Source organism: Gopherus flavomarginatus, chromosome 10, assembly GCF_025201925.1.
Source record: "Gopherus flavomarginatus isolate rGopFla2 chromosome 10, rGopFla2.mat.asm, whole genome shotgun sequence".
NCBI classification, from domain to species: domain Eukaryota; kingdom Metazoa; phylum Chordata; order Testudines; family Testudinidae; genus Gopherus; species Gopherus flavomarginatus.
The window spans coordinates 11,945,265-11,962,181 of record NC_066626.1 but is presented as its reverse complement, the minus strand read 5'-3'; the positions used below and the strand labels follow the sequence as shown (position 1 = coordinate 11,962,181).

The 16,917-nt window shown below is 50.2% G+C and overlaps 1 protein-coding gene across 4 annotated transcripts in view; it reads right to left on the bottom strand.

Annotated features, from left to right (window-relative positions):
• LOC127030146 (zinc finger protein 239-like) overlaps positions 1–16,917 on the bottom strand; it is a 42,111-nt gene that overhangs the window by 11,816 nt on the left and 13,378 nt on the right. For 2 of the 4 annotated variants that reach the window (XM_050916187.1, XM_050916189.1), the window contains one exon: positions 14,791–16,224. In XM_050916187.1, coding sequence (XP_050772144.1) covers positions 15,290–16,224 — 935 coding nt within the window. In that variant the 3' untranslated portion in view covers positions 14,791–15,289. Of the gene's footprint in view, positions 1–13,107; positions 13,265–14,790; positions 16,225–16,917 lie in introns of those variants that run through there. The other 2 variants (XM_050916190.1, XM_050916188.1) reach the window with 2 other exon arrangements.

The window sequence follows — 16,917 nt, the reverse complement described above, 5'->3', positions numbered from 1 at the left end:
CATGTCACAGCCGGGGCCGGCTTCAGGCACCAGCACAGGAAGCAGGTGCTTGGGGCGGCCAACGGAAAAGGGCGGCACCAGGCGCGCTGGCAGCCTATTTGGTGCCCTAGGCAGTGGAAGGTCCTGTCCCCAAAATGGCGCCCGCGACAGGCGGCAGAAGGTCCCGCCCCAAAAATACGACTGATGACCGCGGCAGCTGAACATCTGGACGCCGTGGTCACCGCCCCCCAAATGTTAGTACCCTAGGCAACCTCCTAGGTCGCCTGATGGGTTGCGCCGGCTGTGGGCGGTACCGCCAGCTCTTCAGCAGCGGGTCCCTCAGTCCTTCTCAGAGGGAAGGACCTGCCACCAAAGAAGGGAAGAAGGAAGCGGTGCAGTAGAGCTGCCTCCGAAGAAGCGAAGAAGGAAGCGGCACGGTAGAGCTGCCACTTATCGCGGGGTGTTTTTTTTTTCTTTTTTTGCCACTTGGGGCAGCAAAAATGCTGGAGCCAGCCGTAGTCACAGCCTGGGGGTGGGAAGGGGAGACAAAGCCAGGGGTAGCGAAGGGTTAACACCACCTCCTCCCCCAGACAATATGTGCAGAGTCAGGGGCTGGTTCCTTCCAGCCTCAGAAAGTCCCTGTCCCAGTAAGGGCGGCAGCTGAGGTCGGGATGGAGGGGAAGGGCATGAAGCAGCTGAGAGCTGTTGTGGCTGGTGCTGGGAGAAGAGGGGAGAATTAGAAACCCTGTTGCTCCTGGGTCTGAGTTAGTGATAAGTCTGTTACATGATGCTGCTGCCTCCACTGGCAAGTTTTGTCAATGAAACTAATATCGACATAAAAAAAATTGACAAAAAGTAATGACCCCAACATGAGTTTACATTTGCTCCCTTTGTCAACAGATTGTGTCCACCATTGTCGGGGCACCATTGTCGACAGGGTGAGCAATGCACTGTGCATATGTATCCCACAGTGGCTGGTGACACCATCTCTCACTAGGTGTTGTGGAAAGGTGGAAACAGAGTTCTAGGCAGGCACACAGCTCTGCAAGCACACAGTCATGGTGAGTGTCGGGATCGGGCGGAGGGTGGTTGTGCGTATGGACAAAATAGTCACAGCTTTGCGGGAAACTCATTCTAAAATTATCACACACTTTTCCACAGGCAGGCACACCTCTAGCTGACCTCTCACTGCTGCAGGTAAGCAGGGAAACCAGAGTGTAACTACTGCATGCCTGTGGCTTTTACCCCAGTCTATATGCAGCTCAGCTATGTGCCACTTTGGTCCCAGCTCCAGCGATTGCTAAATGGCAGAGGACAATTTCCTACAATCCTTTGGAATCTGCGGCAAAGGATTAACGAGCACCTCTTGGAAACTTTCCAGAGCCCCTCTCTGGAGATCTCCATGGAGATCTTGATGTCCGGCAACACCCTGCTTGGCCATGCAGATTAGCTACACAGGGCAATGTCCAGCTCTCATAAAAACACAACCTGCCTCCCACTCTTCTACTCCCTATACAAGCCACAGCAACTTACCCAGGGTGTCATCTGCTTCCTGCTCCCTGGAGAGCACTTCTATTGTGGAATAAAAGTTCCTGGCTGCCTGCGCCACCAGGCGACCCCTCTGGGAGCTGCAAATTTTCTATCTCCAGTTCTTCATCCAGAATTTCAGACTCTGGGTTAGCCTCTCTTTTTGCTGCCACCGAAGTATCCATGGGGCAATCGGCGATGGAGGTGGGGTCAGCACCAAGGATAGCATTCAGGTCCTTAGAGAAATGGCAGAACTTAGCTGCACCACTGGAGCAATGGTTTGCCTCCCGCGCCTTATGGTACACCTGCCTCAGCTCCATTATCTTCACTCTGCACTGCTGCATGTCCTGTTCACAGCCCTTTTCACACAAGCCTCGAGAAATGTGCCCATATGTGTCCTGATTCCTACGGGTCACTCGCAGCTGTGACTGAACAGCCTCCTCTCCCCACATACTGATCAGATCCAACAGCTCCGCAGTGGTCCAGGCGGGAGGGCGTGTGGTGCGATAGCCAGCCATGCTCACCGGGGAGACACCAGGACACCTCTTCACGCTGAGCCAGCAAGCAGGAAATGGGATTTCAAATTCCCGGGGCTTGCAATAGGGAGGGGTGGATTGCCTAAAGGGCAGCGGAGTTCAAACTACTGACCAGAGCGGCAGCATGGGAATTGTGGGACACTATCTGGAGGCCAATAAAAGACAGGCATGCTGTCTACACTGGCTGTTTGTCGACAATAAAGGGAGGGGAAAAGACAAAAGTCTCTCACAGGGGTGGAAGTTTTTTGTCGCCAAAACTGGGTGTTTTTTCCGACAAAAGTCCCATTTCAGTATGTGAGCTCTTGCTGTTTTGTTGCCAAAAGGCAGTTTTGAGTGACAAAACTTGCTAGTGTAGACAAGCCCTGAGTTAGTGATAAAGCCTGTTACATGGTGCTGCTGCCTCCACTGTGATATGGGATCCTGGGCTGAGCAGCTGCCGCTCTTCAGGGGGTCTGTGCCAAGGAGAGACCTTCATTAAAGCCTCTTTCTGTGCCCAGCCCAGGATGGTTTCCTGTGACTGAAACCAGCCCCACAGGGGAGCTCCGGGGGCTCTGCTGACAGCAACTCCTGAGCTGAAGGCTCTAGGTGATGAAAGAGACCTGGGGGAAAGTGCTGGGCCGGGCAGGAAAGTGTTAGGCCTGAATAAAGATATAGCAGACAAAACCAGGTATGCCAACCTGATCAAAGTCAGGCTAACAGAGGTTTGTGGGTAATCCCTGAGTGGAAAAGAACTGAGAAGCAGCATGTCTCACGAAGCGCTGGGGAAAAGTGTGATAAGGGACGGGCTGCATTCCTGGTATAGTACCAACTGTGCTGTGTTAGGAACAGTTCCTTTGAAGAACTGATAAGAAATCCCAGCCTCCCTGTTTTCACTCCTTGGTTGAGTTCTCTGTCTGTTTTAACTCTCCTACATTCCTAACTTCTGGTGCTTGCTAAGATATTGTTAATCACCTAATGCTGTAAAACATGTATACTAAAAGTGTCTAGTTTCTAGTTGTTAGAAAAAGGGGGTGGGTTGCTCCAGTGAATAATTTATGACGCGACGGAACTGTCTATATAGGCTTATACTAAGATGTAAAGAGCAGGCTGGTTCTCTCTGGCGATGAGCTGCTCTCTGTTGATGCTTGCACTTGTCAATAAAGAGCTTTTGATCGGTCCTTGCTGGTGTTGCCTGTCTCTCTTGCGGTCAGACGAACTTTGCCGTCTGGGTTACAGTCCCCGACAAAAGTGACTGCACAAAGGGCCCTGGAAGCCTTATATCTCACTACCCCAGGGAATGTGTCCCCTTATTGTTCATGCACCTGCAGAAAGGCTCTGAGCTGTGTGAACATCATGAAGCTGCTGCCCTCACCTAGCTCTGGCCAGGATCTGCCCTAGGGGAGCTACAGGGAGTCTCAGGGAAGAGGAGGCCTGGAGGGAGCTGTGCACAGAAAGCAGGTCTCTGCCAGAACCAGAGAAGGTACCAGGCAGGAGGTACCTGCAAGGCCCTGAGGCAGGAGGTGGTTTAAACACAGTCCCTGACTGCATCACTCAGGCTCCCTGGGCTGGGACCCAGTGGAGAGGATGGGCCTGGGTCCCCCTACCACCCCGGGATGGACGTGGGTAGAGACTGCTGAGAACCCTGACCGAGAGGGAACAGGAACAGGAATAGTGGACTTTGCGTTTGTGTTCCTGCTGTAACTTACTTTATTTCTACTCTGCTGAAGTAAGAAGACAAGAAACCTGTACAGGGGGGAGCAATGGAAAAGGGGGCAGGAAAGACCCTGAAACAAAGGCCTAAATCCCTGGGACAAAGGCCCCCCTAAAGGGGCCAGCAGCACTATGGGTGGGGCCAGACTCCTCTCAGACCCGAAAGCGAAGAGACTAAGTCAGCTGGAGGACTGGAGCTACAGACACTAACAGATTGTGAAGAACTTCAAAAAGATCTCACAAAACTAAGTGATTGGGCAACAAAATGGCAAATGAAATATAATGTGGATAAATGTAAAGTAATGCACATTGGAGAAAATAACCCCAACTATACATACAGTATGATGGGGGCTAATTTAGCCACAATGAGTCAGGAAAAAGATCTTGGCGTCATTGTGGATAGTTCTCTGAAGATGTCCACGCAGTGCACAGAGATGGTCAAAAAGGGAACAGGATATTAGGAATCATTAAAAAGGGGATAGAGAATAAGACAGAATATATTATTGCCCTTATATAAATCCATGGTACGCCCACATCTTGAATACTGTGTACAGATGTGGTCTCCTCACCTCAAAAAAGATATTCTAGCACTAGAAAAGGTTCAGAAAAGGGCAACTAAAATGATTAGGGGTTTGGAGAGGGTCCCATACGAGGAAAGATTAAAGAGACTAGGCCTCTTCAGCTTGGAAAAGAGGAGACTATGGGGGTATATGATAGAGGTATATAAAATCATGAGCGATGTAGAGAAAGTGGATAAGGAAAAGTTATTTACTTATTCCCATAATACAAGAACTAGAGGTCACCAAATGAAATTAATAAGTAGCAGGTTTAAAACAAATAAAAGGAAGTTCTTCTTCACACAGCGCACAGTCAACCTGTGGAACTCCTTACCTGAGGACGTTGTGAAGGCTGGGACTATAACAATGTTTAAAAAGGAACTGGATAAATTCATGGTGGCTAAGTCAATAAATGGCTATTATCCAGGAAAGGTGAAGAATGGTGTCCCTAGCCTCTGTTCATCAGAGGATGGAGATGGATGGCAGGAGAGAGATCACTTGATCATTGCCTGTTAGCTTCACTCCTCTGGGGCATCTGGCATTGGCCACTGTCAGTAGACAGATACTGGGCTAGATGGACCTCTGGTCTGACCCGGTACGTCCGTTCTTATGTTCTTATGTTCTTATCTAGGTTCCATCCCTGAATCAGGTAAGGGAAACTGAGGTAGGGACAACTGCATTTCTGCTACAGACTGCTGGGGTTGCTACAGTGCTAAGGTCCCTCAGTTATAGGTGCCTGTTAATACAGAAGAAATTAATGGTAATTACGCACCCATACACTTTTGGAATCCCACGAGGCATCTACCTGCATCTTTAGGTGCTGTCAAAGTCACACTCAGGACTCACAATTTGTCAGACCATTCTGTTCTATTAGCAAAGTGCTCTGCCAATACACCCAGAAAGTGTGTGAGTCCAATGCAAGGTTTAAGCTACTTTATTTATACAGATAAAAAGGGCACAAACTTAACAAGATAACAAAGGGAACAGAACTGATAAGTTTACCTGGGGCTAGACAGGCACATCTTATTCCCTTATTAACTCTTACCGATGTCCTGCTAATATCCCACCATTAGCTTAAGTGGACCCATTGTTCCATACCTTAATGTTTATCTTCCTGACAACTATATTTTAACAATCCTCATCACTGCTTAAAGGAACATACAGTATTTTTTTAATCCATTTTACTTCTACAATCTAATTCATTCTACTTTCACAATCCCTCCTCTTGGTCAAGCTATGCAATAACCAACAATTACTGGGTTCCACAAATCAGTCGTTCTTTATCTCTTTGTTCATCAGTGATATTTAAAACCATCATATTAGCACTCTGGTTTGGGGCAGCTGTTTGCGTGGCTTGTCTTACACAATTTTGGATACAACAGGAGATTAACTGAAAACATACAAAAATCATCAGGATTCCAAACAAGATAGTCAGGGCTCCCTGAAACAACCAGTTTCCTATGCCAGAGAAACTGAACAGGTTACTTAGCCACTTCCATAAAGAACTCGGCTCTTCATGGGGAAGATATGTGATGTGTTCTAAGTGGCTAGCGCGATCTATTATCTCATTGGCATAGTCAGGTATAAACATTGTTTTTCAATGAGAGCATAGGTCCCTCCTTTGGCCGCCAGCACTGCGTACAATGCCTGACGGTTTTGGAGGGCCATCTGTTGGATCACCCCTGTTTCTTAGGCCAGGGCTCTTAAACTTTCTCCAGTTTCATTTGCCATTATTTCAACAACTGCTTGTAACCTCAGGAGCCTTTTTACATGGCGTATTACTCCCCCAAGTGGGATAAGGGAACCGCCAACGGCCTCTTCCCAGGTTAAGGGGCTTATGTCATTTACATACCATTGGGCATCTGGTAAGTCCCTTCTTCTTCGCCTGAAAATACGGAGGCATTCTTGTGGGAAGGACCCCAGCACTCAGAATTGTGGGAAGAGTCGTGTGGGATAACAGATACCTGACCAGTTAGCTTGTAACGCGGTATAAGCTTTGGTCCCACAAACCCAGTGATGGCCTATTAAGGCCAGGAAGAGTCAGTTGAACTCATTTATCATATAGGTGTCTGCAAAGGACGAGTAATATCCCCCAAAGGTCACAGGGTAATTCTCCTTATGAGGAGTGGTGCTATTTGCATGGCACTGAAAGATTGTATTGTTTTCACTAAGGTTGCTATAGGGGGAACATGAGATTGATTTTTCTGTTTGATCTCAGGTTGAAAAAAAATTCATATCCCCATAACCGGCCTGCCACTTTTTAGTTTTGTTCGAATAATCCCATACACCATTGGTCACAATATGCTGAAGGCAACAGCTTTTCCCCAGATAAAGCCCTGTCCCATTACACAACCAACACCAATGGCCTTTTCCCTCCACCACACTTATCCATTTAGATACATTTATTCCGACTGCTTCCCAAGTGTCATTGCTGTTTCCTGTTTTGTTAAATGGACGAGGTCCTCCAGTGAGGTCTGGGGAACTGAGTGGGATAGCCAGGACAGGAACACCAGCTTGAGAGTGGGCTGGGATGTGGCTGCAGATCCAGCAATTAGAAATATTAAGGGTCTGAGCTATCCACATTTGCTGCTGGATAAAAGAATTGTCATTGTGGACTCCCCAGACCTTAAGACACTAGCAGCCGAGGAACAGGCGCCACCCGAGGCACATGTTTGAGGCATGGCCCTGGTTCTGACAACCTCAACTGAGGGAACCACAGTCACAGTTTTATGTCCACCAGGCAGCAGGCGCTAGGCTCACTACTGCTTCTTCTTGGGCCTTCCTTAAGGTCGTCATCTGCTTCTGGCAACCCCTACGAGGGCGTAGATTGTAAGGTATTGCACACTGTTCCTCTACATCTTCTTCTGGAGACAAAATTGACTCTGTGCAGTTCTGAGGTGTTAATTGGTTCGCCAGGAAGGGTGTATTCTTACACTGCGAAGCATGTATCCACGCTGCGATGCCAGACAGTTTAACAGCTATCTGGGTAGTAAGCAGTGCCTGATGAGGACCCTTCCACCGGGGCTCCAAGGAGTGTTTTCGATAAAGGTGCCGTATGTAGATCCAATCACCTGGCTCGAGATTGTGGCAAGCGTCGGAGGTGGGCTCCGTCGGCCAGGCAGCTCGAACCTGTGAATGGAAGTGACTTATGGTTTGCATTAATCCCTTGCAATGTTGAAGGCACGGGTGAGGGCGACTAATTCGGCGACTTGTGCCGAGGTTACAGAAGGTAAAGGCGCAGCTTCTAGGGTTTCAGAGAGTGACACTACAGCGTATCCTGCAAGGAGACGACTTTGGTTGTCTCGAAAACAGGAACCATCAGTGAACAAAACAAGGTCAGAGTTAGGGAGAGGCAGGGCCGGCTTTAGGAAGTGTGAGGCCCAATTCGAACATTTTCGGTGGGGCCCTGGCAGGGATGACTTAAAAAAAAAAGTGGAAAAAAAAGCCCTTCATTTCTTTCATGTATTATTTACTTTCCATAAGTATATGAATAATAAAATTATATATTATATACATTGCATCATATATGCTGTTGATTGGCTATTAATGACCGCCATTTCGCATGTGTGGGTCCCCACCACTCCCTGGGGTTGTGCACGTGTTGGTCCCAGCTGCTCCCTGCCCGCCTCATTGAAGCAGGTGTGCAGGGTTACTGCCCTGGAAACTGCAGGGCAGCAGTGGACATGGGGCTGGCTGGAGGCAGGGCAGGGGCTGACTGGAGGTAGGGTCTCGCTGCAGGCAGGGCAAGGGGTGTGGGGCTGGTTGGAGACAGGGGGTGTGGGGCAGGCTGGTTTCAGCCAGGGCTGCACGGGGGTGCAGCAGGGGTTTGCAAGTCTGGAGACAGCGGGGTGTGGAACTGGCTGGCTTCAGGCAGTGGGGTGCAGCAGGGGTTGACTGGAGACAGGGCAGAGGGTGCGGGCTGGACAGGGTGCGCAGGGCTGGTGCGGGCAGCAGTGTGTGGGGGGCTGGCTGGCTTTGGGAAGGGCTGCAGGGGTGTGTGGCAGGGGTTGGCTGGAGACAGGACAGGGGGTTTGGCAGGGGCTGGCTGTGAGCACGGGGTGCAGAGCTGGCTGCAGGCAGGGGGGGCTGGACTGGTGTGGGCAGGTCAGGGGGTGCAGCAGAGGCAGCTGGAACCCCAGCCCTTTAAGTAGCCCCCAAACCCCCTTCTACCCTGCCCCAGACCTTTTAAATAGCCGCGGGAGTGCTGGGGAATGCATGGGGGAGGCAGGGCTCCGGCGGCTATTTGAAGGACCGGGTTGGCAAAGGCAGCTGGAGCCCTGGGCCCTTTATATAGCCCCCGGAGCCCCTCACTGCCCCAGGGCTCTGGGGGCTATTTAAAGGGCCAAGAGCTCCAGCCGGGGTCGCAGGGCTTGCCACGCTCTGGCCGGAGCTCCAGCCGGGGTCACGGGGCTTGCCGGGCTCCAGCCAGAGCCACTAGGATTGCTGCATTCCGGCCGGAGCGCAGCAAGCCCCGCCGCCTCGCTCTCCCCGGCTGCAGCCCCGGCCAGAGCGCGGCAAGCCCCGCTGCCCCGCTCTCCCCGGCTGGAGCCCCAGCCGGAGCGCGGCAAGCCCCGCCGCCCCACTCTCCCCGGCTGGAGCCCCGGCCGGAGAGTGGCAAAGCCCTGCCGCCCCGGCTGGAGCTCTAGCTGGGAGAGCGGGGCCGAGCCACGCTCCCGCCAGCACTTCGCTAAAAGGAGCGGGACCATGGAAGACCTCGGAGCAGACCGCAGCTGGGGACCGGGGTAAGTTAAAAAAAAAAATAAAAAGGTGCCTAAGGCGCAGGGCCCTCTTAAGCATGGGGCCCGATTCCCCGGAATCAGTCGAATTGGCCTAAAGCCGGCCCTGGGGAGAGGAACATCAGAAAGGTCAGAGTGGGGGACGGTGACAGCAGAGACAGTTGCAAGGCAGTCGTGGGGATCACCATCATCAGACAAAGGAAGAAGAGTGGCAGGGTTTAACTGAGAACAACGTTTTATGGTGATATATGAAGCCGACAGCAGTAGAAGTTCATACCTGGTAAGGCAAGCGGAGGAGAGGTGGCTTGTTTTACCTTGTAACAGCAGAGTTTCCACAGAGTGAGGGACCACGAGAGTAAGGGGAGAGTGAAGGACAAGGGATTCAGACATTTCGACTAGGCGCACTGCGGCAGCCACAGCACGCAGGCAGGGGGGCAGGCCTTGGGCCACAGGGTCCAAAGTGGCAGAGAAATAAGCCACTGGGCGGTTCTTGCCTCTGTGCACCTGAGTGAGAACTTCAAGTGCACACCCAGATTGTTTATGGCAGACAAGGGTAAAAGGGTTAGAATAGTTTGGCAGCCCTAAAGTGGGGGCAGAAGCCAAACCCTGTTTGAGGGAAACAAAGACAGAGTCAGCCTCAAGGGGCCATGGCATGAGGTCAGGCACAGAGAACCGAGTGAGTTCCTGGAGAGGTTTTGCAAGGGAGGCATATTGGGGAATCCATTGCCTGCAAAATCCAGCCATGCCCAAAAACTTTAGGACCTGGCATGGGGAGCAGGGTCGGGGAAAGTTGAGGATAGCCTGGACGCGGGTGGGAGAAAGTGTACGGGAACCCTGGGAGAGGAGAAAGCCAAGGTATGTGACAGAGGCTTGACAGAGCTGTAGCTTAGAGCGAGAAGCCTTGTGACCCTTGTTTGCTAGGGCAGTAAGGAGCACTAAAGAATCAGTTTTTGAGGCAGACAATGAAAGGAACAGAGTAGATCATCTACATATTGGACTAGTGTGGACCCGGACGGGAAAACAAGGTCAGCGAGGTCTTGGGCTAATGCTTGGGAAAAGTAAGATGGGCTTTTCGTATACCCCTGGGGAAGCGTGGTCCATATATATTGCTGCCCCCTGTAAGAAAAGGCAAAAAGATACTGGAAGTCAGAGTAAACCAGGACAGAAAAGAAAGCAGAGCACAAACCAACAACAGTAAAATAAGTTGCACCTGGTGGGACAGACCTTATAGAAGCCAGAATTGTTGCTGGATTAGTGACAACAGGAAAAGCGGGTATAACAATGCAGTTAATGGCTCGAAGGTCCTGAACAAATCGCCATGATTTGCCATCAGCTTTTCGAACTGGGAGGATAGGGGTGTTACAGGGACTGGAGCAGGGAACAATAATGCCTTGCTCCTGCAGGGCAGTTATGACTGGAGCAATGCCAGCCTCTGCCTGGGGGTTTAAAGGGTATTGAGACAAGTGAGGCAGGTGGTTGGAGGATTCAACAGTAATGCAGATGGGGTCAATATTTAAGCATCCCACTTCAGATGTGTGGGTTGGCCACAGAGAGGATGGGACCTGCGAAATTACATGTTCAAGGGATGGGATCAATGGGTAACAGGGGATCGGAGTGGAAAGGGGAGTGTCAGACAGCAGGGAGGCCACAGAATCTCTCAGAGAGGACTGGGGGATTTGTAAGTAGACACCATCCAGGAAACAGTATATGGTGCAGCCAAGCTTACATAACAGATCCCGATCCAAAAGGTCTACCAGAGTGGAATCAGAGAGATGGAAGGCATGATCCACGGAAAGGGGACCAACCTGGATTGGTAGAGGTTTTGAAAAAGGATAAGGGGCTGGGACTCCCATAATGCCCACAGTGGACACGGTTTTTCCAGAGCGTGGAACCGCAGGCAGGTCGGTAGTACGACCTGCAGAGAGCGAAGCTCCCATATCAACAAGGAAAGGGAGAGAAAGATCATTGATAGTCAAAACACACTCACCCATGGCAGTGAGAGGTAGTAAAAGAGCTAAAATTTCCTGAGGTTCTCCAGCGTCCCATCATTGCTGTGGGACAAAGGAAGCCTGGGGACTCACTGGCTGTGCCAACCGGAGGTCTAACTGGTTGCCTACAGAGCTATTAGGCTGGCGTGGACACTCGTTCTTCCAATGTCCAGGCTGCTTACAGTAATTACAAACATCCCTCAAACCCAAAAATACAATTCCACAGCCCCTCCTGTGACCACGTCCCCATCCCTGGAACCTTCCCCGTCCCCGGTACTGTTCACCCTGCCCTGAATAATGTATTGGCAGTGCAACTAATTTTTGGGAGGACTGTTCCTTCTTTCCTTTCAGAGTGCAGTGGCAGTGCTCTGCCACTGCTTGCAATTTGTCCATGGTTTCAGTCTCCCACCCAACACTTATTCGCTTTAGCATACTGCCAATAGCAGGTAGGAGGCCATTAACAAATGCATGAGCCAGGGTGCCCTGTCCATTTTCACTCGGTTGCTGTATACCAGAATATTGCAGAAAAACATCAGTTAGCCAGGTGCAAGTCGCTCGGGGTTTTCTCCCTGTCACTGTTTACAGCAGTGTATGGCCGTCCAGTTGGTTTTAGGAGTCCATACTCGAAGGATGGCCTCACGTAGGTGTTTATCTTAGTCTTTACACTTTTTCCGGTATTCAGCATCAGGACCGCTGTCTGACAAATTAGAGTGGAGCTCACTGATCGGCCAATTTGCTGCTGTGAGCCATTTTCCATGCTCGCTAGGGGTTACAAGTAGCTTGCACATCTGCAGGAGGTCTGCCTCAGAGGGTTCATAGGTGTCGCACACTAACAAAAATTCCTCTGCGAATTTGGTAGGATTTTCCAGGGGCTTTGGAAAGCCTTTTACAATTGAATGGAGCTCTGTGTGAGTCCAAGGTTTATAGCTCCAAGTGGGACCTTCTTGTTGGCACCCAGTATGCAGGATTTGGAGGGGAGCCTGGAGAGTTTTAGAGCCAGAGCGCAAGTGGTGGACCCAATCGTTATTTAGGCTATCTTCGTATGTATGAGGGAAATCAGAGGAGTCAGGCAGACTGGAGATTTTCGGGGGAACGGGGTCTGAAGGGTACCAGAGGAATGGGTCTGGGCGGTATCGGATGATCCGGACTGGTCTGAACTGGTGACCTCTGAGAGTTGTTCCTGAACTGGGGAGGTTGGTGACTGTCTATTGATCCGACGCAAGGCTGCCAAGCCAATTAATGTGTCTTTCTCATCGTCGTCCCCAGAATTTAACAAAGGGCTTTCTTCATCCTCTTCCACAGTGAGATGGGAGTATGAAGGGAGTTGGGATCAATCCAAGTCTTCTCGGAGAACGGGGTAAAGGGGAGCGCTTGGTTTGGTGGTGGGAGAGGAAGCTTCCAATAAAGCTTTTAACTTATCATTTGAATCTTTGAGAGAGGCGAGTTTTGATTCTGTCCACCTGCTATTTGCATCTTCCCACCACTGCATGAAACAATCAACCTCTCCTCTAGCCAATTTAGTTTTAGGTTGGCCGAGTTTGTCTTTTAAGACATCCACTTGGTCTTTGTCCCAAGATCCTAACACTGCATTGTGCAGGAGGTCAGACTAGATGATCATAATGGTCCCTTCTGACCTTAAAGTCTATGAGTCCTGGGATCCCTTTGAGTTAACTAGACCATTTTTCCAGAAATTTACAGGAGTCCAGACCCTTCCTAAAATGCATAAAATGAGCCAGCATTCCTTTAGGGAACTGTCCCGACTTAGATGTCTGGTTACCCATACAGGAGGACTTCACACACACCAATCACACAAGAAGGAAATTTGGGTTAATCAGAGCAATGCCCAGTGCAACACACTAAAGGAGCCCACAGGTTACTGCCTCAATCGCCCTTACTTTCACACCAAGGGTTTTACCCAAAGTGCAGTGCGGCTATGATTGTGTAGATTTCACTCACTCAGACCGGGGGGACAGGAATCCCTTGGTCGGATGATCCCCGGACTGAGATGGCACTCAGACTCAAATACTCCACAGGAGGACAGACAGACACAGAGATAGGACAGTCCTCAGTCTGGACAAAACATAGAAATAATTACCTGACCAGATTCCTGATGTCAGATCCTGGGATCCCTACCAGAACAAAGTGGGAACCAACAGGTTTGATGGCATAGATGTCACTGTGGTCGTGCAAACTTCCGTTCCGGCGGAGGACCGCTCGGGCCAAATGCCCAGGTGCCAGCTGCCACGGTCATCCTGCAAAAACAGTCAGGAATCACACGGCCCCAGTGAAGACGGTTGCCATCTCAGTGGGACCTCCAAATTGTCAAAGTCAGGCCTTGGCTACACTCACATTTTACAGCGCTGCAACTGGGGTGTGAAAAAACACCCCCATGAGTGCTGCAAGATACAGCGCTGTAAAGCGTCAGTGTAATCAGGGCAGCAGCACTGGGAGCGTGGCTCCCAGCGCTGCACGCTACACCCGTAAGGGATGTGGTTTACATGCAGCGCTGAGAGAGCTCTCTCCCAGCGCTATCGCTCTGACTATACTCACACTTCAAAGTGCTGCCGGGCAGTGCTCCCACAGCACTGCCGGGGCAGCGCTTTGAAATTCCAAATGTAGCCATACCCTCAGACTCAGGACTCACAATTTGTCAGACCACTCTATTCTATTAGCAAAGCGCTCTGCCAATGCACCCAGATAATGTGTGAGTCCCATGCAGGGCTTAAGCGACTTTATTTATACAGATAAAACAGGCGCGAACTTCACAAGATAACAAAGGGAACAGAACTGATAAGTTTACCTGGGGCTAGACAGGCACATCTTATTTCCTAATTAACTCTTACCGATCTCCTGCTAATGTTCCACCATTAGCTTAAGTGGATCCATTGTTCCATACCTTAATGTTTTTCTTCCTGGCAACTTTATCTCAACATTCCTCATCCCCGCTTAAAGGAACATACAGCATTTCTTTACTCCATTCTACTTTTACAATCTAATTCATTCTACTTTCACACACTAAATGGATCCACTTATTCATTTCTATAGGTGTATTTTTACTGTCCCGAGGGCTGTTTCTATATGTAATTTGCACTTGGGAGCAGGGTTGGGTCTCTATCCATGTTACCTTTTGTACTGCTGTTGCAAAGTTCTCGTATTTCATGAGCAGCATGGTAAATTACGAAGATACCGCACTAATGAATTTGATCTGGCAAACACCTGGGAGATTCTCGGCTCTCTACAGTCCCATGCAAGAGTGCCTCAGGTTCAAGCCAAGACATGCAACTTTCCCCTCCCAGGAGTTCTTGGGTACAATCCTTTTTCATTAAGAAATCTCCCAGAATGGGAGCCATGAAACAGGACTAGCAGGATCCCAGAAGCTCAGGGCCCTGGGCAGCCAGCTGGGTCCAGGCTCCCAGGTAGGTGTCCCCAGAGCTGAGCAGAGTGACTCTCCAATCCCTGCTCCGCACTGTGGGCCATCTTTGCCCGAGACTCACAGTGGTCTTTGTTGCTGTTTTATCACATGGCAAACTCCTAGGTCCTTGGCTCTGACTCCCAGCCTCTTGTCAGTCTCCCTCAGTCACTTCTGCAAGAGCCAAGACACGGATGTACATGCATTCCTGTTTCTAAAGCTGGATGAGCTGAGACATCAGTGAAAGGGCTGAACAGGGGGGAATGAGTGATTCCTGCAGACAGAGACAACTCGCCCAGTCTGGGACACTTCGCCTCTCCCCCTCCCAGAGTTCAAGAACCTTTGACATTCCCAGGCTGCTCAGGAAAATGGGATTTGCCAGAAGTTTTATTTGCATCTTATTTGGGGGGAGGGAACAAATAACTGAATACAGACAAAATCATTCAATGAGCAATAAAGACTCCACAGACACCCGACTACCCAGAAATTTCAGACCCCTTCTCTCCCCACCATCCCACATCGAAAGAGGAGTAAAATGCTTCCCAAGGCGGCAATTTCTGGAATAATCCCAATGTGCAACAATGTGAACCGAGCCCCTGGCTGAAAACAGAGACCAGGAAACCCAGCTGAACCTTTCGGCCTGCCCCTGACAGAGAGCGCTGGGAAGGGACAGGAGAGGGTCAGAGAACAATGCAATGCAGTAATAATAATGTCACGCTCCCGGTGCCTCCATCCTCTTGAGACACACAGCACACACATCAATAGTGGAGCCACTTGGCTCCCTAGGGAGTTGGCCAACTCTTTATTATCTCCACTGTTCCTCTGATCTCTACAGACGCAGAGAGAAGAGGAGGGGAAGTGGCCAGCACTAGTCGATGTGGAGTTTCATGTGGAACATTAAGGAAGTCTTGGTCTTGTACCTATCCTCACAGATGGAACATTGATAGGGGCATTCTCCTGTGTGCCTTCTCCGATGGACATTGAAACCAGATTTTTGTCTGAAGCTCTTCCCACAGTCGGGGCAGACATAGGGTCTCTCACCTGTGTGAATTCTCCGATGGTCAGTAAGGTGATGACTCTGAGTGAAGCTTTGTCCACAGTCGGGGCAGCTATAGGGTTTCTCCCCCGTGTGGACTCTCAGGTGTATAATAAGGTCTGAGGTACAAGCAAAGCTTTCTCCACACTCTGGGCAACCATAGGGTCTCTCGCCCACGTGAATCCTCTGATGTCTAGTTACATGTGCACTCTGAGTGAAGGTTTGTCCACAGTCAGGGCATTTATGGCATTTCTCTCCCGTGTGGATTCTCTGATGTACAATAAGGCCTGACCTCTGACTGAAGCATTTCCCGCAGTCAGGGCACTTATGGGGTCTCTCTCCTGTGTGGGTTCGCTGATGTCTAATAAGGTTTGATTGGTCATTGAATTGTTTCCCACACTCAGGGCAGTGATAGGGGGTCTCTCCCGTGTGAGATCTCTGATGTCTAACAAGGTGTGATCCAGAACTGAAGCATTTCCTGCACTCGGCACATTCAAATCGCTTCTCCTTAGTGCAGATTCTAGCCTGGATCATGGCCACACTGGGATCCTCCGAACCTCCCCCTCGGTGACTGGATTCACCCAGTGTTTTCCCTGGGGGGTTTCCCTGCTGCTTCTCTGGCCTACATTGAGTTTCTCTGGCATGCGCAGGACTCTGTGAATCATCCTCTTCACACGTTCCTAGCAACGTCCCCTTTGGTTCCATTCGCTCAGGGCCTGCGGGACAAGAATTCTCTTCATTGCTCTCACTCACTGTTTCATCACCTGCTGAGACAGAGAGAGAATCCGGACAGGAGTCAGTCCCTGTGCCGGGGTAACGGGAAAGTCAGAAAAGGAGAACAGGAAAGTGCAGAAACAAAACAAAAGAATTGCTGGGAACACTGACAAATCAGGAGTTGAATTCTTCCCCCTGCACCTCAGCCCTTTCCATGAAGAAAGAGAGAAGGGAAAAATCAGCTACCTACGTGTACTGTATTTGATGCTTTCAAGATGTTGCACGTCTATTCCACTTCATGTCTATTCCAATTTAGGGGTGTGAATGCTGAATGCACTGTAATTGGAGAGTTTCTGCAGTGGTACCCACCGAGGTGGCACATGTGCCATGCATGTCGTCGTGCATCCAGGTGAGGACATGAAGGGCAGAGCTTCCCCTGCACCATCTCAGTTCATTTACACCAGCATCCTATCATAATGGACTCTGAAGGAGAAGGGAGCAGGGCGTGTGCTGGAATAGGCATCTGCAACACGTCCTGGAAAACAACCAGTACAGGTATGTATTTCTTTTTCTGTGTCTATTCCACTTCAGGTGACTCCCAAACAGTGTTCTATGGAGGAGGGTTTGGAGTCTAGCTGCTCTGCAATTGCTTTTCAGAATTTCCAAAGCTAGTGTAGTCTCTAGAAGTGGCTGAAGTGGCACCATGCTTGGGAACAGTGTGATTTGAAGACCAAGTTGCTGCCTTG